The sequence below is a fragment of the Leuresthes tenuis genome, unplaced genomic scaffold (assembly GCF_036924035.1).
Source record: "Leuresthes tenuis unplaced genomic scaffold, fLeuTen1.0.hap1 SCAF_14, whole genome shotgun sequence".
Taxonomy (NCBI): domain Eukaryota; kingdom Metazoa; phylum Chordata; class Actinopteri; order Atheriniformes; family Atherinopsidae; genus Leuresthes; species Leuresthes tenuis.
This window is the reverse complement of record NW_027325368.1, coordinates 265,301-290,582: the sequence shown is the minus strand read 5'-3', so window position 1 is coordinate 290,582 and position 25,282 is coordinate 265,301. Positions and strand designations below refer to the sequence as shown.

Below are 25,282 nucleotides of genomic sequence, written 5' to 3'. Positions count from 1 at the left end.
AGCAGTGAGCTGCAGTGATGGTTTCCTGTGGGACGTTCTCAGTCTCTCTCATGGTTCTGGAGGAATCTCGGCCCTCTTCTCTCCAGCGCTGCTTCAGCTCATTGAGGTTTGCAGCATTGGTTTCTGCACAGCTCTCTTAAGGTCCCACCACAGCATTTCAGTCAGGCTGAGGTCTGGACTCTGACTGGACCGTTGCAACACCTTGATTCTTTCCTTTTTCCCACATTCTGCTGTAGATCTGCTGCTGTGTTTGGGATCTTTGTCCTGTTGATGAGCCAGTTTCAGCCCAGCTTTAGCTGTGGGACAGATGGCCTCACATCTGACTCTAGAATACTTTGGTATCCAGAGGAGTTCATGGTGGACTCAATGACTGCAAGGTGCCCAGGTCCTGTGGCTGCAGAACCAGCCCAGATCATCAGCCCTCCACCACCGTGCTTGACAGCTGGTATGAGGTGTTTGTGCTGATATGCTGTGTTTGGTTTCCTCCAAACGTGCTGCTGTGCATTAGGACCAAACATCTCCACTTTGCTCTGGTCTGTCCAAAGGACGTTGTTCCAGAAGTCTTGAGCTTTGTTCAGATGCAGCTTTGCAAACCTAAGCTGTGCTGCCATGTTCTTTTTAGAGAGAAGAGGCTTTCTCCTGCAGCCCTTCCAAACAAGCCATCCTTGTTCAGTCTTTTTCTAACTGTGCTGCCATGACCTTTGACCTTTAACATGCTAACTGAGGCCTGTAGAGTCTGAGATGTATGACCTTTAACCTTTAACATGCTAACTGAGGCCTGGAGAGTCTGAGATGTATGACCTTTAACCTTTAACATGCTAACTGAGGCCTGTAGAGTCTGAGATGTATGACCTTTAACCTTTAACATGCTAACTGAGGCCTGGAGAGTCTGAGATGTATGACCTTTAACCTTTAACATGCTAACTGAGGCCTGGAGAGTCTGAGATGTATGACCTTTAACCTTTAACATGCTAACTGAGGCCTGGAGAGTCTGAGATGTATGACCTTTAACCTTTAGCATGCTAACTGAGGCCTGTAGAGTCTGAGATGTATGACCTTTAACCTTTAACATGCTAACTGAGGCCTGGAGAGTCTGAGATGTATGACCTTTAACCTTTAACATGCTAACTGAGGCCTGTAGAGTCTGAGATGTATGACCTTTAACCTTTAACATGCTAACTGAGGCCTGGAGAGTCTGAGATGTATGACCTTTAACCTTTAACATGCTAACTGAGGCCTGTAGAGTCTGAGATGTATGACCTTTAACCTTTAACATGCTAACTGAGGCCTGTAGAGATGTAGCTTCAGGAGTTTTTCAGTCCTTTTTTTGTTGCCTCCAGCTTCAACAGTATCAGTTTGGTTTTTTGAGGGAGCGTTTGTGTAATTTTTCATCTGTTTTCTGTTTCAAACTGACTTTCACCTGTTTGTGATGGTAACCATGACGACGGCCTCATATGATTCAAAGCTGGCCATCTTGGGACTTTTCAACAGTAAAATCTGGAAGGCTGTTAGCTGTCGTAGTGGAAGTATCGGAAGAGCTGAGGTGTGTGGTTACACAGTGAACACCATGTACTTCTGTTTGTCTCTGCTTCCTGTTCAGGGAAACACTTTTATTACGAGGACATCACACTGATGCCAATTCATTTGAGACCAAACTGTGAAGACTGGGTCAGAACTCCTTCAGTAAAATCTGAATTATATCATGTTTAATTCAAATATGTCAGCAACAAAAGTTCATTTTCTTTTTAAATCCTGGAAAGTTTTTTGTTTGATTTTCAGGAAATGATAGAATCAGACGTGAGGCTTCGCAGCTTCACATGTCGGCAGCAGCGAGGGAAAAGTCCAACAGTGGATCAAAGAAAACGTGGTTTAAAGACACGAAATGTCACATCTATACAAGGTTCTGGACTTCAGGTTCAGTCAGCAGAACCTTTTTGGTTCTCTCAGAGAGAGGTCCAGGTCCTGGTTCTGACCGGGTCTCCACCAACACAAGGACATGTTATTTGCTTATAGAACACTGAGGTCCTCACAAATGCAGCTACAAACGTGCGCGTGTGTGCGGTTGCAGCCTGGCATGCGATGCAGCGTAAACTCTGTCACGCAATGTGGCGAACACACACTTCCTGTCACTGAAAGGAAAACAACCTGGTCATGTGACCTGCTGCCCTGGCCTTCGGTTGCTGTGGTAACCACCTGACAGGAACTGAATCAACCAATCACAACATGGACGTGTCCCCCAGGTGAATGTCCAGATCCAGAGTCTGACCGAGAGTCTGACCCAGAGTCTGATCCAGAGTCTGACTCAGAGTCTGACCCAGAGTCTGACCCAGAGTCCCGACCCAGAGTCTGACCCAGAGTCTGATCCAGAGTCTGACCCAGAGTCCCGACCCAGAGTCTGACCCAGAGTCTGACCCAGAGTCTGACCCAGAGTCTGATCCAGAGTCTGACCCAGAGTCTGACCCAGAGTCTGACCCAGAGTCTGACCCAGAGTCTGATCCAGAGTCTGACCCAGAGTCTGACCCAGAGTCTGACCCAGAGTCTGACCCAGAGTCTGACCCAGAGTCTGATCCAGAGTCTGACCCAGAGTCTGACCCAGAGTCTGATCCAGAGTCTGACCCAGAGTCTGACCCAGAGTCTGACCCAGAGTCCCGACCCAGAGTCTGACCCAGAGTCTGACCCAGAGTCTGACCCAGAGTCTGACCCAGAGTCTGACCCAGAGTCCCGACCCAGAGTCTGACCCAGAGTCTGACCCAGAGTCTGACCCAGAGTCCCGACCCAGAGTCTGATCCAGAGTCTGACCCAGAGTCTGACCCAGAGTCTGACCCAGAGTCTGACCCAGAGTCTGACTCAGAGTCTGACCCAGAGTCCCGACCCAGAGTCTGACCCAGAGTCTGACCCAGAGTCCCGACCCAGAGTCTGACCCAGAGTCTGACCCAGAGTCCAGATCCAGAGTCTGACCCAGAGTCCAGATCCAGAGTCTGACCCAGAGTCTGACCCAGAGTCTGACCCAGAGTCTGACCCAGAGTCTGATCCAGAGTCTGACCCAGAGTCTGACCCAGAGTCTGATCCAGAGTCTGACCCAGAGTCCAGATCCAGAGTCTGATCCAGAGTCTGATCCAGAGTCCTGTACCAGAGTCCAGATCCAGAGTCTGACCCAGAGTCCAGATCCAGAGTCTGACCCAGAGTCTGACCCAGAGTCTGACCCAGAGTCTGACCCAGAGTCTGACTCAGAGTCTGACCCAGAGTCCCGACCCAGAGTCTGACCCAGAGTCTGACTCAGAGTCTGACCCAGAGTCCCGACCCAGAGTCTGACCCAGAGTCTGACCCAGAGTCCCGACCCAGAGTCTGACCCAGAGTCTGACCCAGAGTCCAGATCCAGAGTCTGACCCAGAGTCCAGATCCAGAGTCTGACCCAGAGTCTGACCCAGAGTCTGACCCAGAGTCTGATCCAGAGTCTGACCCAGAGTCCAGATCCAGAGTCTGATCCAGAGTCTGATCCAGAGTCTGATCCAGAGTCCTGTACCAGAGTCTGATCCAGAGTCTGATCCAGAGTCTGACCCAGAGTCTGACCCAGAGTCTGATCCAGAGTCTGACCCAGAGTCTGACCCAGAGTCTGACCCAGAGTCCCGACCCAGAGTCTGACCCAGAGTCCCGACCCAGAGTCTGACCCAGAGTCTGACCCAGAGTCCCGACCCAGAGTCTGACCCAGAGTCTGACCCAGAGTCTGACTCAGAGTCTGACCCAGAGTCCCGACCCAGAGTCTGACCCAGAGTCTGACCCAGAGTCTGATCCAGAGTCTGATCCAGAGTCCAGATCCAGAGTCTGATCCAGAGTCTGACCCAGAGTCTGACCCAGAGTCTGATCCAGAGTCTGACCCAGAGTCCAGATCCAGAGTCTGACCCAGAGTCTGACCCAGAGTCTGATCCAGAGTCTGACCCAGAGTCTGACCCAGAGTCCCGACCCAGAGTCTGACCCAGAGTCCCGACCCAGAGTCTGACCCAGAGTCTGACCCAGAATTTCTTCCAGCCTTTTCTGTAACATTTAAAGTGTCCTGATCAACAGTTCTGCAGCTTTCTGAAACCTTTAAAGTGTCCTGATCAATAGTTCTGCAGCTTTCTGAAGCCTTTAAAGTGTCCTGATCAATAGTTCTGCAGCTTTCTGAAACCTTTAAAGTGTCCTGATCAATAGTTCTGCAGCTTTCTGAAACCTTTAAAGTGTCCTGATCAACAGTTCTGCAGCTTTCTGTAACCTTTAAAGTGTCCTGATCAACAGTTCTGCAGCTTTCTGAAACCTTTAATGTGTCCTGATCAACAGTTCTGCAGCTTTCTGAAACCTTTAAAGTGTCCTGATCAATAGTTCTGCAGCTTTCTGTAACCTTTAAAGTGTCCTGATCAACAGTTCTGCAGCTTTCTGTAACCTTTAAAGTGTCCTGATCAACAGTTCTGCAGCTTTCTGAAACCTTTAAAGTGTCCTGATCAACAGTTCTGCAGCTTTCTGAAGCCTTTAAAGTGTCCTGATCAATAGTTCTGCAGCTTTCTGAAGCCTTTAAAGTGTCCTGATCAATAGTTCTGCAGCTTTCTGAAACCTTTAAAGTGTCCTGATCAATAGTTCTGCAGCTTTCTGAAACCTTTAAAGTGTCCTGATCAACAGTTCTGCAGCTTTCTGAAACCTTTAAAGTGTCCTGATCAACAGTTCTGCAGCTTTCTGTAACCTTTAAAGTGTCCTGATCAACAGTTCTGCAGCTTTCTGAAGCCTTTAAAGTGTCCTGATCAATAGTTCTGCAGCTTTCTGAAACCTTTAAAGTGTCCTGATCAATAGTTCTGCAGCTTTCTGAAGCCTTTAAAGTGTCCTGATCAATAGTTCTGCAGCTTTCTGAAACCTTTAAAGTGTCCTGATCAACAGTTCTGCAGCTTTCTGAAACCTTTAAAGTGTCCTGATCAACAGTTCTGCAGCTTTCTGAAGCTCTTTCACAGTTTTTTTTGGACATTTTCTGCTTTTTTCCCTCATCTTCAGTCCTTGTTCCTGAGCATTTTCAGTGTTTTTTCTTTGTTCAGCCACTTAACTCTGACCTTTGACCCCTTCAGGCAGAAAAAAGGCTCCTAACTCAAGGGATGAACCAGTGTTGTGTCGACACAGAACAGACAACTTAGCAAAGAAGCCATTTTAAACTGGATCTTTAGGCACTTTGTTACCAGCAGCCTGTCACAAAGACACATCATTTGTTCCCATTTCTTTAGCTGCATCTATGAAAAACAGCAAAGAAAACACAGTTTGACAGACAGAAAATAGGATTTCTGCAGCAACAAGGTGATTCCCAAAGAGCTATTAGCTGAAAACTTGGCATATCTCAGCATGGTGTGCAGTGTGTCCTTAAAACATTTGAGGAAACTGGACAAGTGGAGGACAAAAGAAGAAGTGTCAGGCCTAAAAAACTATCTCCAGCAGATGAACAGGATCTGAAAGTGATGTCCTTAAGAAAGAGGAAAAAATCCAGCTGTGACCTGACAGGACCTGAGAGATGCATCTGGACCTTCAGCTGATCCATCTACTGTTGGCCCAAGCCTCATCAGAAATGGTCTCCATGGAAGGGTGGCTGTCAAGAAGCCGTTCTTAAGGAAGGGAAACAGGGAGAAAAGGCTGAGCTGTGCCAAATGACACAAGAAGTGGACTGAAAATCAGTGGCAACAGGTCTTATGGAGGGATGAATCCTCCCCAGAGCCCGGACCTCAACATTATTGAAGCAGTGTGGGATCATCTGACAGAGAACGGAACAAAAGGCAGCCCACATCCAAAGAAGAGCTTTGGGATGTCCTTCAAGAAGCCTGGAGAACTATTCCTGAAGACTCCTTAAAGAAATGACAGAAAGCTTGTCTCAGAGGGTTCAGGCTGTGTTGGAGAATAAAGGAGCTCAGACCCTGTGCTCTGACGAAACCCTGATTTTATGACAACACGCATGCGCAAGATGCAACACACATATGCAGTGATCGTGTCATACCACAGGGTGGCGGTCATCCTCTCATTTCAGAAGAAGAAGAAGAAGAAGAAGAAGGAGATGAAGAAGAAGCGTCTCATGTAAACAAACAGGTGAGCCGTCTGACTGAAAATGCTTCTTTTCCTTTACTAACACACGCACGTGCTCGTGGAGTTGTGCTTGTGTCGGTGTGCTGTGCGCGTGCAGATGGACATTCTGATTTTGACCTGCGTCGTCACCAAGGTTACGGACTCGGGGTGTTTGTGGTTCATCTCAGTCTGTTTGGTTCCAACTGGCAGGTGGAGACTCAGTGAGTGTCCCGGACCGCCCGGTACCGGTACCGGCCGGTCCGGGACAACTCCTTGGGGTTGGCGCTCTCCAGGTGTTGTTCCTGGTCCGTGTCCGCGCGACACATCGATCAACACAACAATATATCCATCTTTCGACAGTTTGGTCCCATTACTGGTTCTTTAAAACCTTTAAATGTCAACTGACGTCACTCTGAACATGTTTGATTGATTCAAAAACTGATGGATAATAATGGAGCCGTCCTCTTAATGTGGGACCACCAGAGCTCAGAACCGCCAGAACAGAGCCGCAGAAGTTCGGGGAATGACGTCATGTATTGGTTTGTTTTCTAGTTATGGGTCCAATGCCGAAGGCAGGGCTCACATGTTACTATTGTGTTGGACTATTATTATAACCCGTTTCCGTCACGCTACGGGTCCCGCACCAAGGGTCCGACCGCCATAAAAAGCACGTTGCTACGATCGGAAATAGTGAGCTATTATTTTTCTCTCCGCACACAACAAACCCTATTTAAGAGGCCTCATAACTCAACCATACAGCACCAGAGACATAATGAGACATAATTCAAAGTTCAAACGTGAGAGGAAAAACTCGACTTTAACTGAACTAAAGGGTTTGTTAAACAGCTTTGGCACAACGCAGTTTACGTTTTAGGAAAAATCAGAAACAGTCATTCTGTTTACCATTTTCAAACAAATGCCTCTCACGTCCAAAATATCTGCCTGACCTCGACAAATTTTACTTCAAAATGTAGGTATTTTTTCCTCTTTCACCCAAAGTCACCCTCACTGAGCCTGGCCTCGCAGATTTCTCACAAATCACCTCTGAACGCCCAGAGCCTCCGCTCCAGCTCCATTTAATCCATTTAAAACTGCCATAAAAAACAAACCTTACATAGGAACAGAATAAAAACTCCACCGCTGGCTTCTGCCATCCCTTCTGGTGCTCACGGTTCAAGATTTTTCCCATATGACTGATACTTTTCGAACAGCGACCGTTTGTTAAACAGAGCTACAGATCTGTCACAGACACAGCAGTCCACTTAAGGCTGCTCCCTGACGGGTGCTCCCTGACGGGTGCTCCTACGGTTGTTCCCTGACGGGTGCTCCCTGACGGGTGCTCCTACGGTCGCTCCCTGACGGGTGCTCCTACGGTCGCTCCCTGACGGGTGCTCCCTGACGGGTGCTCCTACGGTAGCTCCCTGACGGGTGCTCCCTGACGGGTGCTCCTACGGTTGTTCCCTGACGGGTGCTCCCTGACGGGTGCTCCTACGGTCGCTCCCTGACGGGTGCTCCCTGACGGGTGCTCCTACGGTCGCTCCCTGACGGGTGCTCCTACGGTCGCTCCCTGACGGGTGCTCCCTGACGGGTGCTCCTACGGTTGTTCCCTGACGGGTGCTCCTACGGTTGCTCCCTGACGGGTGCTCCTACGGTTGCTCCCTGACGGGTGCTCCTACGGTTGCTCCCTGACGGGTGCTCCTACGGTCGCTCCCTGACGGGTGCTCCCTGACGGGTGCTCCTACGGTCGCTCCCTGACGGGTGCTCCTACGGTCGCTCCCTGACGGGTGCTCCCTGACGGGTGCTCCTACGGTTGTTCCCTGACGGGTGCTCCTACGGGTGCTCCCTGACGGGTGCTCCTACGGTTGTTCCCTGACGGGTGCTCCTACGGTTGCTCCCTGACGGGTGCTCCTACGGTCGCTCCCTGACGGGTGCTCCCTGACGGGTGCTCCTACGGTCGCTCCCTGACGGTTGCTCCTACGGTCGCTCCCTGACGGTTGCTCCTACGGTCGCTCCCTGACGGTTGCTCCTACGGTAGCTCCCTGACGGTTGCTCCTACGGTCGCTCCCTGACGGGTGCTCCCTGACGGGTGCTCCTACGGTCGCTCCCTGACTGGTGCTCCTACGGTTGCTCCCTGACGGGTGCTCCTACGGTCGCTCCCTGACTGGTGCTCCTACGGTTGCTCCCTGACGGTTGCTCCTACGGTCGCTCCCTGACTGGTGCTCCTACGGTAGCTCCCTGACGGGTGCTCCTACGGTCGCTCCCTGACTGGTGCTCCTACGGTTGCTCCCTGACGGTTGCTCCTACGGTCGCTCCCTGACGGTTGCTCCTACGGTCGCTCCCTGACGGTTGCTCCTACGGTAGCTCCCTGACGGTTGCTCCTACGGTCGCTCCCTGACGGTTGCTCCTACGGTTGCTCCCTGACGGTTGCTCCTACGGTCGCTCCCTGACTGGTGCTCCCTGACGGGTGCTCCTACGGTCGCTCCCTGACTGGTGCTCCTACGGTAGCTCCCTGACGGGTGCTCCTACGGTCGCTCCCTGACTGGTGCTCCTACGGTCGCTCCCTGACGGTTGCTCCTACGGTCGCTCCCTGACGGGTGCTCCTACGGTCGCTCCCTGACGGTTGCTCCTACGGTCGTTCCCTGACGGGTGCTCCTACGGTCGCTCCCTGACGGGTGCTCCTACGGTCGCTCCCTGACGGTTGCTCCTACGGTCGCTCCCTGACTGGTGCTCCGACGGTCGCGATGGCTGTTCTTGTTGTAGCTGAACGCTTGTGTGACAGAAAACTACAGGAACAAATAACTAATTTGGTGATTAATGTTAGTTTATTGATGACGTCACGACTTTAATTGATTATCCAACCTCAGATATCACTTAAAATGTCCCATTTTCAAACCCATTTGATTGAATTTGTTCAGTTGAACAGGTTTTATTGATCATTGGTGTCTTTATAAAAGAATAAATTGGATCAGATAAAGTGATGGTTATCGGGTGGATCTGTGTTTGTTGGTCGTTGACAGGTCGGAGGTCTCAGGTGTTGGATACAGAAGCATCCAATCAGACATCAGCAGAGGCCTATGATGTCGTGGGTGAAGCAGCGTTACCATGACATCAGTCCTGTGACTCTGCAGGTGGTGGGCGGGGCCGTGAGCTCCACCCTGTACTGTGGGGAGGTGGACGGTCTGTCGCTGGTCGAGTCCTTCCTGGTGGAGCTGTATCGCTGTAAACTCTGTCAGTTCACCTGCGGCCTCAAGACCAGCATCAGCAGCCACCAGCTGCTCAGGCACCGCCCCCTCGCCCTCCCTTACCTCGGGCCCGATGAAAGGGATGGCGTGGAGGCGGGGCTTCAGCGAGGGGCCTCACCCTATCAGCTGGACCTGAACGGAGAGTCGAAGCAGAGCGATGAAGATGAGGAGTTCCTGCTCTACAACATGCTGGACAACATGAGCCCATCCACCTGTGACATCAGCAGCGAGGGGGGGCTGCAGGTGGCACATACCTGTGAGGTAACACACCAGGTTGTCCTTTCATGTGTTTAAACCGCACCATGTTCACCGGGGGGGGTATCTGGGCCACATGTGGCTCAGTTACGGCCCTGGCAGACCCACAGCACACCGGCCGGAGGGCATGTGGTGAGTCACCCAAGGGGCCAATGGGAGCCGTGTTTGGGCCGAGGTCGTAGACAGCAGCTGCTTCGTCTCCCAGCTGTTCCAGTTGGTCCCTGTTCTGGTTCTGGTTCTGAGAGATGATGTGAGGAACCGACCGCGATGGGACGGCAGTCGAGTTTCCAGTGTTGGAAATACCAAATGTTCTAAAATACTGATTTTATTCTTCAATCTGTTAATGTAAACATCTTTGATGCGTCCTGGCTGTAATCTGCAGCTGTGATGTCACAGCTTCCCCTGGCTGTAATCTGCAGCTGTGATGTCACAGCTTCCCCTGGCTGTAATCTGCAGCTGTGATGTCACAGCTTCCCCTGGCTGTAATCTGCAGCTGTGATGTCACAGCTTCCCCTGGCTGTAATCTGCAGCTGTGATGTCACAGCTTCTCCTGGCTGTAATCTGCAGCTGTGATGTCACAGCTTCCCCTGGCTGTAATCTGCAGCTGTGATGTCACAGCTTCCCCTGGCTGTAATCTGCAGCTGTGATGTCACAGCTTCCCCTGGCTGTAATCTGCAGCTGTGATGTCACAGCTTCCCCTGGCGTCCTGGCTGTAATCAGCAGCTGTGATGTCACAGCTTCCCCTGGCTGTAATCTGCAGCTGTGATGTCACAGCTTCTCCTGGCTGTAATCTGCAGCTGTGATGTCACAGCTTCACCTGGCTGTAATCTGCAGCTGTGATGTCACAGCTTCCCCTGGCTGTAATCTGCAGCTGTGATGTCACAGCTTCTCCTGGCTGTAATCTGCAGCTGTGATGTCACAGCTTCCCCTGGCTGTAATCTGCAGCTGTGATGTCACAGCTTCTCCTGGCTGTAATCTGCAGCTGTGATGTCACAGCTTCTCCTGGCTGTAATCTGCAGCTGTGATGTCACAGCTTCCCCTGGCTGTAATCTGCAGCTGTGATGTCACAGCTTCTCCTGGCTGTAATCTGCAGCTGTGATGTCACAGCTTCCCCTGGCTGTAATCTGCAGCTGTGATGTCACAGCTTCCCCTGGCTGTAATCTGCAGCTGTGATGTCACAGCTTCCCCTGGCTGTAATCTGCAGCTGTGATGTCACAGCTTCCCCTGGCGTCCTGGCTGTAATCAGCAGCTGTGATGTCACAGCTTCTCCTGGCTGTAATCTGCAGCTGTGATGTCACAGCTTCCCCTGGCTGTAATCTGCAGCTGTGATGTCACAGCTTCTCCTGGCTGTAATCTGCAGCTGTGATGTCACAGCTTCACCTGGCTGTAATCTGCAGCTGTGATGTCACAGCTTCCCCTGGCTGTAATCTGCAGCTGTGATGTCACAGCTTCTCCTGGCTGTAATCTGCAGCTGTGATGTCACAGCTTCCCCTGGCTGTAATCTGCAGCTGTGATGTCACAGCTTCTCCTGGCTGTAATCTGCAGCTGTGATGTCACAGCTTCTCCTGGCTGTAATCTGCAGCTGTGATGTCACAGCTTCTCCTGGCTGTAATCTGCAGCTGTGATGTCACAGCTTCTCCTGGCTGTAATCTGCAGCTGTGATGTCACAGCTTCACCTGGCGTCCTCCCTTTCTCTCTGCAGGTCAGCACTCTGTTTGAGGAGGAGGGCTCGTCCATCTTTCCTCTGAAGGGGGGGGACTTGTCCTGTCCCATAAACCCCCCCTCCACCCAGGAGGAGATGGAACAGTCAGCTCACCTCATGACTCTGGGCTTGTGTCGCATCTCTGCTGTTAGACCTCCTCCTTCTCCACCTCCTCCTGCCTCCTCTCCACCCACCCAGCACTCCCCCCCGCCTGCTGACCCCCCAGGCCGGCGCCGGATGCTGTGTCACCTGTGCCCTCTCGCGCTGCCATCTCGCCGGCTGCTGGACATCCACGTCAGGTCCCACCGGCCTGCCGGCGGCTTCGGCTGCGTCCGCTGCAGCCAGACGGCAGCCAGCTGGGCGGAGATGGAGCCTCACTGGAGGAGTCACTGCAGGAGGAAGAAGAAGGAGGCGGTTTGTGGGAGGAGGAAGACATCAGGTCAGCCTCAGCTGCAGCTCCTCATAATCAATTGGTGATCAATAATTCCTCTGCTACTAACAGTGATGATTGGTTGGCTTCAGACAGATGGAGGGCTCGGCTGATTGGACGATCAGAAGCAGAGGAGGCGAAGAACGTGTGTGTCAGCAGGGCGGCTCCCAGGGCCGCTTCACCTCAGAACGTCTCAGCCGCCAAGAGGAAGTCCAGGCGGGAGGAGGAGGGGGCTGAGAGGCTGAGCTGCTCCCTGTGTCACAGGTACCTACATTACCCACAATTCCTCACTTCAGAGGCTCACAGTGGGGCAAAGCTGACGGGTCGATCCGACTTAATAAAAGCAGCTGTTCCTCAGCAGGTGTTAAACTCTGTAAATCCAGTGAGTGTAAAACTAAGTGAACCCCTGATCCAGCAGCAGCAGTGAGTGTAAAACTAAGTGAACCCCTGATCCAGTGAGTGTAAAACTAAGGGAACCCCTGATCCAGTGAGTGTAAAACTAAGTGAACCCCTGATCCAGTGAGTGTAAAACTAAGGGAACCCCTGATCCAGTGAGTGTAAAACTAAGGGAACCCCTGATCCAGTGAGTGTAAAACTAAGGGAACCCCTGATCCAGTGAGTGTAAAACTAAGTGAACCCCTGATCCAGTGAGTGTAAAACTAAGGGAACCCCTGATCCAGTGAGTGTAAAACTAAGGGAACCCCTGATCCAGTGAGTGTAAAACTGTCCACAGAACAGCTGTTGATGAGCCAGTTTCAGCCCAGCTTTAGCTGTGGGACAGATGGCCTCACATCTGACTCTAGAATACTTTGGTATCCAGAGGAGTTCATGGTGGACTCAGTAAGTAAAAATCATCTTTATAGACCACAGGTGCGTGTGTATATATCTCCTTAGGAAATCTGTCCAACTGGAAATTCAAAATGCCAAAGCCAACCGTCTCCAGCAAAGTTAAATCCACCGATTCCCCCACCAAGTCAGACATGTGTCCAGATGGAGCTACACATGAAATGTGTAAGAAGCTGTGCTGACGGTGTCAGACTCAGCGCTGCATTGGTGAATGTTTCCATGCCTTTGAGGCTAAGTTTCAGTCACTCTTAGCCTCGCAGGCAGAAGCTAACCAGGAGCAAGCTACTAGCGACCTTGACGTCCGCTTGAAGCTAAATGCTCTGAGCTGGCAGGACGCAGCACTCAGCTTCATAGTGCTTCACCTGGAAGCCTCTCGGACGCACAACATCAAAACTGAGGGCATTCAAGAGGGTGAGGAGGAAGGTAGTCCCACAGAATTGGTCTCCAGATGAATCCCCAAACTGCTCTGGGACGAAGCTTCCTGCATCCTTTCTGCTTACTGTATACACTCTAATACAGCGGTCCACTTTGACCTGCTGCCATCTCCACACAACCTCAGCTGCTGATGCTGTTTATACTTTCATGCTTTAATTGCTTTATATCGCAGTATCATATAGGTAATGTCACTGGGAGGGGGCTGGTGGGAACGTTACTGGTTATTTGCCCAGTAGCTTGCTTTGAGATGAATACAGGAAACTATGTGCCGGGTTCAGGGAGGCACAAGGTGGGGGTGTCACTGTTCTCTTTTTTTGTCTTTTACTGTTTTCTCATATGGTCGGTGCTTTACTTTACACTACTTGGTCGTCAGGAGCAATATCTCAGTAAAATCATTTGCTGTTGATGAACAGGGGGGTTTATGAGCTTCGTTGTGACTGGGTTAAACGGACCTGTTAAACAGAACCAACATGTCTGAAAAAACTGAAAATAGACATTATACAGGAAACCCACCTGACACCCCTGGAGCATGGAAAAATGAAAAGGGCTCGTAATACTATCATCCTTGAACTCTAAACCAGGGGAGCGGCCATCTTGATAAATAAGAACACACCTGTAACAACTGGAGAAACCATTGTTGATGCATTGGGGAGATTTTTGTGAATTGTCAGATTTACTCAGAACTCTGGAGTCTCTTAAATACTCCTGCAGGTGTCAGCAGGGGGTGACTTTAATGTGTGCCTGGGTCCTGTTCCGGATAAATCCGCTCTACCAGAATCCAAAGTCACAGCAGAATTCATGAAGGAATTAAACTGACGTGTGGAGACAAATGCATCAGATTATTCTTTTTACTCTGGTCACCACAGCTCTTTTACTCGTATTGATCTTTTCCTGTTGTCGACACAGCAGCAGAACCAGAACACTGTCAGATCATCCCCTCTGACCCAACCCGATACAGAAAAACAGCGCGGAATTATCAGACTTAACATTTCTTTCCTATTTTTTAAAAAATAAATAAACAGATATAAATGTACTGAATTACTTATTTATTTAATAATTGTGCAAACAATCTTAATCATGAAAATATAACAAGTGTAACCGGTTCAGTGCAATTAGAGATTCAAAATCCAATGTGAAACTAAATATTAAATAATAAAGGAGCTGAAATTGAGTGAAAAAAAACAATAGCTTCACTGGCTTGGTTAGTAGACCAAGCAATCAGCTCTTTATATAGTTTAGTGCAAATTAGAATTAAACATCCATTACAAAAGCATCCGAACAAAACAAATCAGAGGTCATCCCAACTTCATTTTCTTCACCACTAGAGGGGGCAGAAGGCCCTTGAATGAATGCCAATGCTGGACAGGACAAGGGGGAATAAAAAAGTAGATAAATAAATTAAAAAATCTGCGATATGGATCGGCCCATTGTAACCGATACCCGATCTCGAATTTTCTTTGATATCGGTACCGATGTCCAATCCAAATATCGGATCGGTGCAGATCTGTGTGACCTCTTGGAATGAAGATGAAGCTGTGTTTAGAAACAAGGTCGTCTGCAGCTCAACACCCACTCTGTGGTTTTAGGCGGCCACTCAGCAGGCACCGAAATCAATATCTGAGCTTTTCAACAATGAAACTGGTTATTTCTGATGGACCCTGAGACCCCGGCGGTAAAAAGACCCACATTCACCCGGACCTGAAGAAACCTCACTAAAGACTCCAAATGTATCCGCCTTAAATAGGTCGTGTGGTGGATGATGTAGATGGACGTGTTCAACGTGTCATTATGATCAATGCAGGGCTGTGATTGGACGATTAATCTGTGATGTTGGTCCTCTGCAGGAAGTTCTCCTCAAAGCTGACTCTGAGGCGTCACCTGGGCGTGCACGGAGGAGAGAAACCTTTCACCTGTCCTCACTGTTCCTACAGGAGCCGACTGAAGGCCTCGCTGCTGCAGCACCTCAGGACTCACACAGGTAACACACCTGGGACTCACACAGGTAACACACCTGAGACTCACACAGGTAACACACCTGGGACTCACACAGGTAACACACCTGGGACTCACACAGGTAACACACCTGAGACTCACACAGGTAACACACCTGAGACTCACACAGGTAACACACCTGAGACTCACACAGGTAACACACCTGAGACTCACACAGGTAACACACACCTGAGACTCACACAGGTAACACACACCTGAGACTCACACAGGTAACACACCTGAGACTCACACAGGTAACACACCTGGGACTCACACAGGTAACACACCTGAGACTCACACAGGTAACACACCTGGGACTCACACAGGTAACACACCTGAGACTCACACAGGTAACACACACCTGAGACTCACACAGGTAACACACCTGGGACTCACACAGGTAACACACTTGAGACTCACACAGGTAAAACACCTGAGACTCACACAGGTAAAACACCTGAGACTCACACAGGTAACACACCTGGGACTCACACAGGTAACACACCTGAGACTCACACAGGTAACACACACCTGAGACTCACACAGGTAACACACCTGGGACTCACACAGGTAACACACCTGGGACTCACACAGGTAACACACCTGGGACTCACACAGGTAACACACCTGAGACTCACACAGGTAACACACCTGAGACTCACACAGGTAACACACCTGAGACTCACACAGGTAACACACCTGAGACTCACACAGGTAACACACACCTGAGACTCACACAGGTAACACACACCTGAGACTCACACAGGTAACACACCTGAGACTCACACAGGTAACACACCTGGGACTCACACAGGTAACACACCTGAGACTCACACAGGTAACACACACCTGAGACTCACACAGGTAACACACCTGGGACTCACACAGGTAACACACTTGAGACTCACACAGGTAAAACACCTGAGACTCACACAGGTAAAACACCTGAGACTCACACAGGTAACACACCTGAGACTCACACAGGTAACACACACCTGAGACTCACACAGGTAACACACACCTGAGACTCACACAGGTAACACACCTGAGACTCACACAGGTAACACACCTGGGACTCACACAGGTAACACACCTGAGACTCACACAGGTAACACACCTGAGACTCACACAGGTAACACACCTGAGACTCACACAGGTAACACACACCTGAGACTCACACAGGTAACACACACCTGAGACTCACACAGGTAACACACACCTGAGACTCACACAGGTAACACACCTGAGACTCACACAGGTAACACACCTGGGACTCACACAGGTAACACACCTGGGACTCACACAGGTAACACACCTGAGACTCACACAGGTAACACACCTGAGACTCACACAGGTAACACACCTGAGACTCACACAGGTAACACACCTGAGACTCACACAGGTAACACACACCTGAGACTCACACAGGTAACACACACCTGAGACTCACACAGGTAACACACCTGAGACTCACACAGGTAACACACCTGGGACTCACACAGGTAACACACCTGAGACTCACACAGGTAACACACCTGGGACTCACACAGGTAACACACCTGAGACTCACACAGGTAACACACACCTGAGACTCACACAGGTAACACACCTGGGACTCACACAGGTAACACACTTGAGACTCACACAGGTAAAACACCTGAGACTCACACAGGTAAAACACCTGAGACTCACACAGGTAACACACCTGAGACTCACACAGGTAACACACACCTGAGACTCACACAGGTAACACACCTGGGACTCACACAGGTAACACACCTGAGACTCACACAGGTAACACACACCTGAGACTCACACAGGTAACACACCTGAGACTCACACAGGTAACACACCTGAGACTCACACAGGTAACACACACCTGAGACTCACACAGGTAACACACACCTGGGACTCACACAGGTAAAACACCTGAGACTCACACAGGTAACACACACCTGGGACTCACACAGGTAACACACACCTGGGACTCACACAGGTAACACACCTGAGACTCACACAGGTAACACACCTGAGACTCACACAGGTAACACACCTGAGACTCACACAGGTAACACACACCTGAGACTCACACAGGTAACACACACCTGAGACTCACACAGGTAACACACCTGGGACTCACACAGGTAACACACACCTGAGACTCACACAGGTAACACACACCTGGGACTCACACAGGTAACACACCTGAGACTCACACAGGTAAAACACCTGAGACTCACACAGGTAACACACACCTGGGACTCACACAGGTAACACACACCTGGGACTCACACAGGTAACACACACCTGAGACTCACACAGGTAACACACACCTGGGACTCTCACAGGTAACACACACCTGAGACTCACACAGGTAACACACACCTGAGACTCACACAGGTAACACACCTGGGACTCACACAGGTAACACACCTGGGACTCACACAGGTAACACACCTGAGACTCACACAGGTAAAACACACCTGAGACTCACACAGGTAACACACACCTGAGACTCACACAGGTAACACACACCTGAGACTCACACAGGTAAAACACACCTGAGACTCACACAGGTAAAACACACCTGAGACTCACACAGGTAACACACACCTGGGACTCACACAGGTAACACACACCTGAGACTCACACAGGTAATACACACCTGGGACTCACACAGGTAACACACACCTGAGACTCACACAGGTAACACACACCTGGGACTCTCACAGGTAACACACACCTGAGACTCACACAGGTAACACACCTGAGACTCACACAGGTAACACACACCTGAGACTCACACAGGTAACACACACCTGGGACTCTCACAGGTAACACACACCTGAGACTCACACAGGTAACACACACCTGGGACTCACACAGGTAACACACACCTGAGACTCACACAGGTAAAACACACCTGAGACTCACACAGGTAAAACACACCTGAGACTCACACAGGTAACACACACCTGAGACTCACACAGGTAAAACACCTGAGACTCACACAGGTAACACACCTGAGACTCACACAGGTAACACACCTGAGACTCACACAGGTAACACACCTGGGACTCACACAGGTAACACACCTGGGACTCACACAGGTAACACACACCTGGGACTCACACAGGTAACACACACCTGGGACTCACACAGGTAACACACCTGGGACTCACACAGGTAACACACCTGAGACTCACACAGGTAACACACCTGAGACTCACACAGGTAACACACACCTGGGACTCTCACAGGTAACACACCTGGGACTCACACGGGTAAAACACCTGGGACTCACACGGGTAACACACCTGAGACTCACACGGGTAACACACCTGAGACTCACACGGGTAAAACACCTGGGACTCACACGGGTAACACACCTGGGACTCTCACAGGTAACACACACCTGAGACTCACACAGGTAACACACCTGGGACTCACACAGGTAACACACCTGAGACTCACACAGGTAAAACACCTGAGACTCACACAGGTAACACACCTGAGACTCACACAGGTAACACACCTGAGACTCACACAGGTAACACACCTGAGACTCACACAGGTAACACACCTGAGACTCACACCGGTAACACACCTGAGACTCACACGGGTAAAACACCTGAGACTCACACAGGTAACACACACCTGGGACTCACACAGGTAACACACACCTGAGACTCACACAGGTAACACACCTGAGACTCACACAGGTAACACACACCTGAGACTCACACAGGTAACACACACCTGGGACTCTCACAGGTAACACACACCTGAGACTCACACAGGTAACACACACCTGAGACTCACACAGGTAACACACACCTGAGACTCACACAGGTAAAACACACCTGAGACTCACACAGGTAAAACACACCTGAGACTCACACAGGTAACACACACCTGAGACTCACACAGGTAACACACACCTGAGACTCACACAGGTAAAACACACCTGAGACTCACACAGGTAACACACCTGGGACTCACACAGGTAACACACACCTGAGACTCACACAGGTAACACACACCTGGGACTCTCACAGGTAACACACACCTGAGACTCACACAGGTAACACACACCTGAGACTCACACAGGTAACACACACCTGGGACTCTCACAGGTAACACACACCTGAGACTCTCACAGGTAACACACACCTGAGACTCACACAGGTAAAACACACCTGAGACTCACACAGGTAACACACACCTGAGACTCACACAGGTAACACACACCTGAGACTCACACAGGTAAAACACACCTGAGACTCACACAGGTAACACACCTGAGACTCACACAGGTAAAACACACCTGAGACTCACACAGGTAAAACACCTGAGACTCACACAGGTAACACACACCTGAGACTCACACAGGTAACACACCTGAGACTCACACAGGTAAAACACACCTGAGACTCACACAGGTAACACACCTGAGACTCACACAGGTAAAACACCTGAGACTCACACAGGTAACACACCTGAGACTCACACAGGTAACACACACCTGGGACTCACACAGGTAACACACCTGAGACTCACACAGGTAACACACCTGGGACTCACACAGGTAACACACCTGAGACTCACAGGTAAAACACACCTGAGACTCACAGAGGTAACACACCTGTGACTCACACAGGTAAAACACACCTGAGACTCACACAGGTAACACACACCTGGGACTCACACAGGTAACACACACCTGGGACTCACACAGGTAACACACACCTGAGACTCACACAGGTAAAACACACCTGGGACTCACACAGGTAACACACACCTGAGACTCACACAGGTAACACACACCTGAGACTCACACAGGTAACACACCTGTGACTCACACAGGTAAAACACACCTGAGACTCACACAGGTAAAACACCTGAGACTCACACAGGTAACACACCTGAGACTCACACAGGTAACACACCTGAGACTCACACAGGTAACACACACCTGAGACTCACACAGGTAACACACACCTGAGACTCACACAGGTAACACACCTGTGACTCACACAGGTAAAACACACCTGAGACTCACACAGGTAAAACACCTGAGACTCACACAGGTAACACACCTGAGACTCACACAGGTAACACACCTGAGACTCACACAGGTAACACACCTGAGACTCACACAGGTAACGCACACCTGAGACTCACACAGGTAACGCACACCTGGGACTCTCACAGGTAACACACCTGAGACTCACACAGGTAACACACACCTGAGACTCACACAGGTAACACACCTGGGACTCACACAGGTAAAACACCTGAGACTCACACAGGTAACACACACCTGAGACTCACACAGGTAACACACCTGGGACTCACACAGGTAACACACACCTGAGACTCACACAGGTAACACACCTGAGACTCACAGAGGTAACACACCTGAAGGGCCATGAAGACATCACATCTGTTTTTTTCTGTGTTCAGGTGAGAAGCCGTACAGGTGTTCAGAGTGTCCGTATGCTTCAATAGATCGCAGCTCTCTGCTCAGACACTGCAGGACTCACAGTCAGGAGAAACCATACAGGTGTCATCACTGTGATTACAGCAGGTAACACTCACTTGACACACGTGTATACTTTCTACACTAAGATCTGTAAACACATGGGTGACCACCTAAGGCGTTTCATTCGGTGTAACTGGATGTACAAAACTACATTTTATTTCCACTGCAGGAACTTTTTCTAGGAACTAGGATCTAAAAAGAGTTCTGGGTTAGAGATTTCTGCCCTGAGCATTCGGCGTGGGTAGGGCAGTGGTACCTTTAGCCCTGAGCATTTGGCGTGGGTAGGGCGGTGGTACCTTTAGCCCTGAGCATTCGGCGTGGGTAGGGCGGTGGTACCTGTAGCCCTGAGCATTCGGCGTGGGTAGGGCGGTGGTACCTTTAGCACTGAGCATTCGGCGTGGGTAGGGCGGTGGTACCTTTAGCCCTGAGCATTCGGCGTGGGTAGGGCGGTGGTACCTTTAGCCCTGAGCATTCGGCGTGGGTAGGGCGGTGGTACCTTTAGCCCTGAGCATTTGGTGTGGGTAGGGCGGTGGTACCTGTAGCCCTGAGCATTTGGCGTGGGTAGGGCGGTGGTACCTTTAGCCCTGAGCATTTGGTGTGGGTAGGGCGGTGGTACCTTTAGCCCTGAGCATTCGGCGTGGGTAGGGCGGTGGTACCTTTAGCCCTGAGCATTTGGTGTGGGTAGGGCGGTGGTACCTGTAGCCCTGAGCATTTGGCGTGGGTAGGGCGGTGGTACCTTTAGCCCTGAGCATTTGGCGTGGGTAGGGCGGTGGTACCTTTAGCCCTGAGCATTCGGCGTGGGTAGGGCGGTGGTACCTTTAGCCTGAGCATTTGGCGTGGGTAGGGCGGTGGTACCTTTAGCCCTGAGCATTCGGCGTGGGTAGGGCGGTGGTACCTGTAGCCCTGAGCATTCGGCGTGGGTAGGGCGGTGGTACCTGTAGCCCTGAGCATTTGGTGTGGGTAGGGCGGTGGTACCTTTAGCCCTGAGCATTTGGCGTGGGTAGGGCGGTGGTACCTTTAGCCCTGAGCATTCGGCGTGGGTAGGGCGGTGGTACCTTTAGCCCTGAGCATTCGGCGTGGGTAGGGCGGTGGTACCTGTAGCCCTGAGCATTCGGCGTGGGTAGGGCGGTGGTACCTTTAGCCCTGAGCATTTGGCGTGGGTAGGGCGGTGGTACCTTTAGCCCTGAGCATTTGGCGTGGGTAGGGCGGTGGTACCTGTAGCCCTGAGCATTTGGCGTGGGTAGGGCGGTGGTACCTTTAGCCCTGAGCATTCGGCGTGGGTAGGGCGGTGGTACCTGTAGCCCTGAGCATTCGGCGTGGGTAGGGCGGTGGTACCTTTAGCCCTGAGCATTTGGCGTGGGTAGGGCGGTGGTACCTTTAGCCCTGAGCATTTGGCGTGGGGCTTGCAGAGGGGAACGCCGATTGGTGGAGTTTTCCCAGTTTTTATACTTCCTTCTCTCTGTCTCATGTTCGTGGAATCTTCAAACTTTCAGTCGCCACCTCCTGAGTTGTTCCTGTTTGTCCCTTCAGATCAGGGTTACTAATTAGTCCTCGGCCCAAGATTAGTTTTAGCTCTTTTGAATCTCTGATTCTCAGTTTTTCCCAAAGTGGAAATCACAAAAACCTCTTGTGTTTGTTGTTGTGTATCGTCCACCTTTTGAATTTACATTACTTGACTATACAGCTTCTGAGAAGAATTCTACATATAGAAGGTGTCTGTCAGAGAATGCTGTAACCAGATTTAAAGAGTTGATTTCATCATCCTTTTCTTCACTGCCATGTGCAGATATGACAGAGGACGGCTACCTAAACTTTACTCCAGTAGAACTTGACTCTCTTGTTGACAGCACTACAGCTTCAATGCGTACAACACTGGACAATGTTGCCCCTCTGAAAAGGAAGGTAATCAGTCAGAAGAGGTTGGCTCCTTGGTATAATTCACAGCTGCTTTAAAGCAGACTGAAGAAAGCTGGAGAGACAGTGGCGTTCCTCTAATTTAGAAGAAGCTCAGTTAGTCTGGAAAGATAGTTTAATAACGTATAAGAAAGCACTTCGTAAAGCTAGAACTGCTTATTATTCATCATTGATAGAAGAGAATAAGAATAATCCCAGGTTTCTTTTCAGCACTGTTGCCAGGCTGACAAAGAGTCCGAGCTCTGTTGAGCCATGTATTCCATTAACTCTCAGCAGTGATGATTTCATGAGATTCTTTATCAATAAAATTGTTTCTATCAGAGAGAAGATTAATGGAATCCTTCCCATTATTATCACTGATGTATCATCAAGTAGAGCAGCTTTAGAAGTGTCTTTAGAACCTGAATTGTATTTAGACAGCTTCTGCCCAGTTGATCTCTCTGAGCTAACAACAGCAATAGTCTCTTCTAAACCATCAACTTGTATTTCAGACCCAATCCCAACCAGACTGTTCAAGGAGGTTTTCCCCTTAATCAATACTTCCATATTGGATCTGATGTCTCAGGGTGATGCAGAGAAACTGCTCCATGCATCTGTTCCTTCAGGACTGAACTACTGTAATTCCTTATTATTGTTCTGTCCCACAGATTCTCTGAAAAGCCTCCAGCTGATCCAGAACCCTGCAGCCAGAGTTCTGATGAGATCTAACAGCAGAGATCATGTTTCTCCAGCTTTAGCTTCTCTTCATTGGCTCCCTGTTAAATTCAGAATAGAATTTAAGGTTCTTCTCCTCACATATAAAGCTCTTAATGACCGAGCTCCATCACATCTTAAAGATCTCACAGTTGGATATTTCCCCAACAGAGCACTTTGCTCTCAGGCTGCAGGTTTCCTTGTGGTTCCCAGAGTTTCTAAAAGCAGAATGGGAGGCAGAGCCTTCAGTTATCAGGCCCCTAAAAGCAGAATGGGAGGCAGAGCCTTCAGTTATCAGGCCCCTAAAAGCAGAATGGGAGGCAGAGCCTTCAGTTATCAGGCCCCTAAAAGCAGAATGGGAGGCAGAGCCTTCAGTTATCAGGCCCCTAAAAGCAGAATGGGAGGCAGAGCCTTCAGTTATCAGGCCCCTAAAAGCAGAATGGGAGGCAGAGCCTTCAGTTATCAGGCCCCTAAAAGCAGAATGGGAGGCAGAGCCTTCAGTTATCAGGCCCCTAAAAGCAGAATGGGAGGCAGAGCCTTCAGTTATCAGGCCCCTAAAAGCAGAATGGGAGGCAGAGCCTTCAGTTATCAGGCCCCTCTCTGTGGAACCAGCTGCCAGTTTGGCTTCAGGAAGCAGACACCCTCTCTACCTTTAAGATCAGGCTGAAACTTTCCTTTCTGATGAAGCTTATAGTTAGGGATGGCTCAGGTGATTTCCGTCTCCCTGGTGGGTTAGTTTTAGGTTTTTTTTTTAGGGTTGTAGACAGCGGTTCCTGCCCCTTTGCTGTGGGATTATATGGAGTTTGTCAAGAGTTGTGACCTTCATGTCAGTCCAGTGTGGCAGCTGGTTGCCATAGTAACATATATTTTTGGGGGGGGTTTGTTTCAGTATCCAGAAGAAGAGTTTGGATCTTCACGCTCGCCGCCACCACACCGGTGAGGTGTTTCCATGCCAACAGTGTGAGTACTCGAGCGCGGACCGCCAGCTGCTGTTGAAGCACATCCGCAGACACCACCCCCCCCAGCAGGCCGCACTCTAGTTGGATTGTTTGTGATGTCACATGTTTACAACAGAATTTGTACAGAACATTTTTATTTCTGCTGATTTTTACATGAAATAATAAAGAACTGTTATTTTTTATTTTTGTGTATTTATGCTGTTGTTCAATAAATTCAGTTATTTTTTATTTATAACAAGCAGCGTAACACCAGGCCAGAGATACCTGCTGAGAGAGAGAAACACAAGTTAATGACAGCAATGATGTCATATGTACATGGAGGGAGGAGAGGTGCATCATGGGAGCTCCCCCAGCAGGCTGGGCCTATAGCAGCAGAACTATGGGATGTTTCAGGCTCACCTGAGCCATCCCTAACTATAAGCTTTATCAGAAAGGAAAGTTTCAGCCTGATCTTAAAGGTAGAGAGGGTGTCTGCTTCCTGAAGCCAAACTGGCAGCTGGTTCCACAGAGAGGGGCCTGATAACTGAAGGCTCTGCCTCCCATTCTGCTTTTAGGGGCCTGATAACTGAAGGCTCTGCCTCCCATTCTGCTTTTAGGGGCCTGATAACTGAAGGCTCTGCCTCCCATTCTGCTTTTAGGGGCCTGATAACTGAAGGCTCTGCCTCCCATTCTGCTTTTAGGGGCCTGATAACTGAAGGCTCTGCCTCCCATTCTGCTTTTAGGGGCCTGATAACTGAAGGCTCTGCCTCCCATTCTGCTTTTAGGGGCCTGATAACTGAAGGCTCTGCCTCCCATTCTGCTTTTAGGGGCCTGATAACTGAAGGCTCTGCCTCCCATTCTGCTTTTAGGGGCCTGATAACTGAAGGCTCTGCCTCCCATTCTGCTTTTAGGGGCCTGATAACTGAAGGCTCTGCCTCCCATTCTGCTTTTAGGGGCCTGATAACTGAAGGCTCTGCCTCCCATTCTGCTTTTAGGGGCCTGATAACTGAAGGCTCTGCCTCCCATTCTGCTTTTAGGGGCCTGATAACTGAAGGCTCTGCCTCCCATTCTGCTTTTAGAAACTCTGGGAACCACAAGGAAACCTGCAGCCTGAGAGCAAAGTGCTCTGTTGGGGAAATATCCAACTGTGAGATCTTTAAGATGTGATGGAGCTCGGTCATTAAGAGCTTTATATGTGAGGAGAAGAACCTTAAATTCTATTCTGAATCT

At 50.1% G+C, this 25,282-nt stretch overlaps 1 protein-coding gene and 1 long non-coding RNA gene across 2 annotated transcripts in view; one reads left to right on the top strand and one right to left on the bottom strand.

Annotated features, from left to right (window-relative positions):
• The window catches only part of LOC140268291 (uncharacterized), a 224,728-nt gene that overhangs the window by 195,284 nt on the left and 4,162 nt on the right, over positions 1 to 25,282 (bottom strand). The gene's annotated exons all lie outside the window — the stretch shown is intronic.
• LOC140269053 (uncharacterized) lies at positions 1,439 to 24,252 on the top strand. The gene is made up of 11 exons (XM_072364080.1): positions 1,439 to 1,490; positions 1,601 to 1,668; positions 1,780 to 1,914; positions 2,069 to 2,185; positions 6,001 to 6,084; positions 9,078 to 9,563; positions 11,260 to 11,698; positions 11,782 to 11,953; positions 14,815 to 14,948; positions 20,429 to 20,552; positions 24,004 to 24,252. The coding sequence occupies exons 1-11, from the start codon at positions 1,439 to 1,441 to the stop codon at positions 24,152 to 24,154; spliced, it is 1,962 nt and encodes a 653-aa protein (XP_072220181.1). The 3' UTR covers positions 24,155 to 24,252.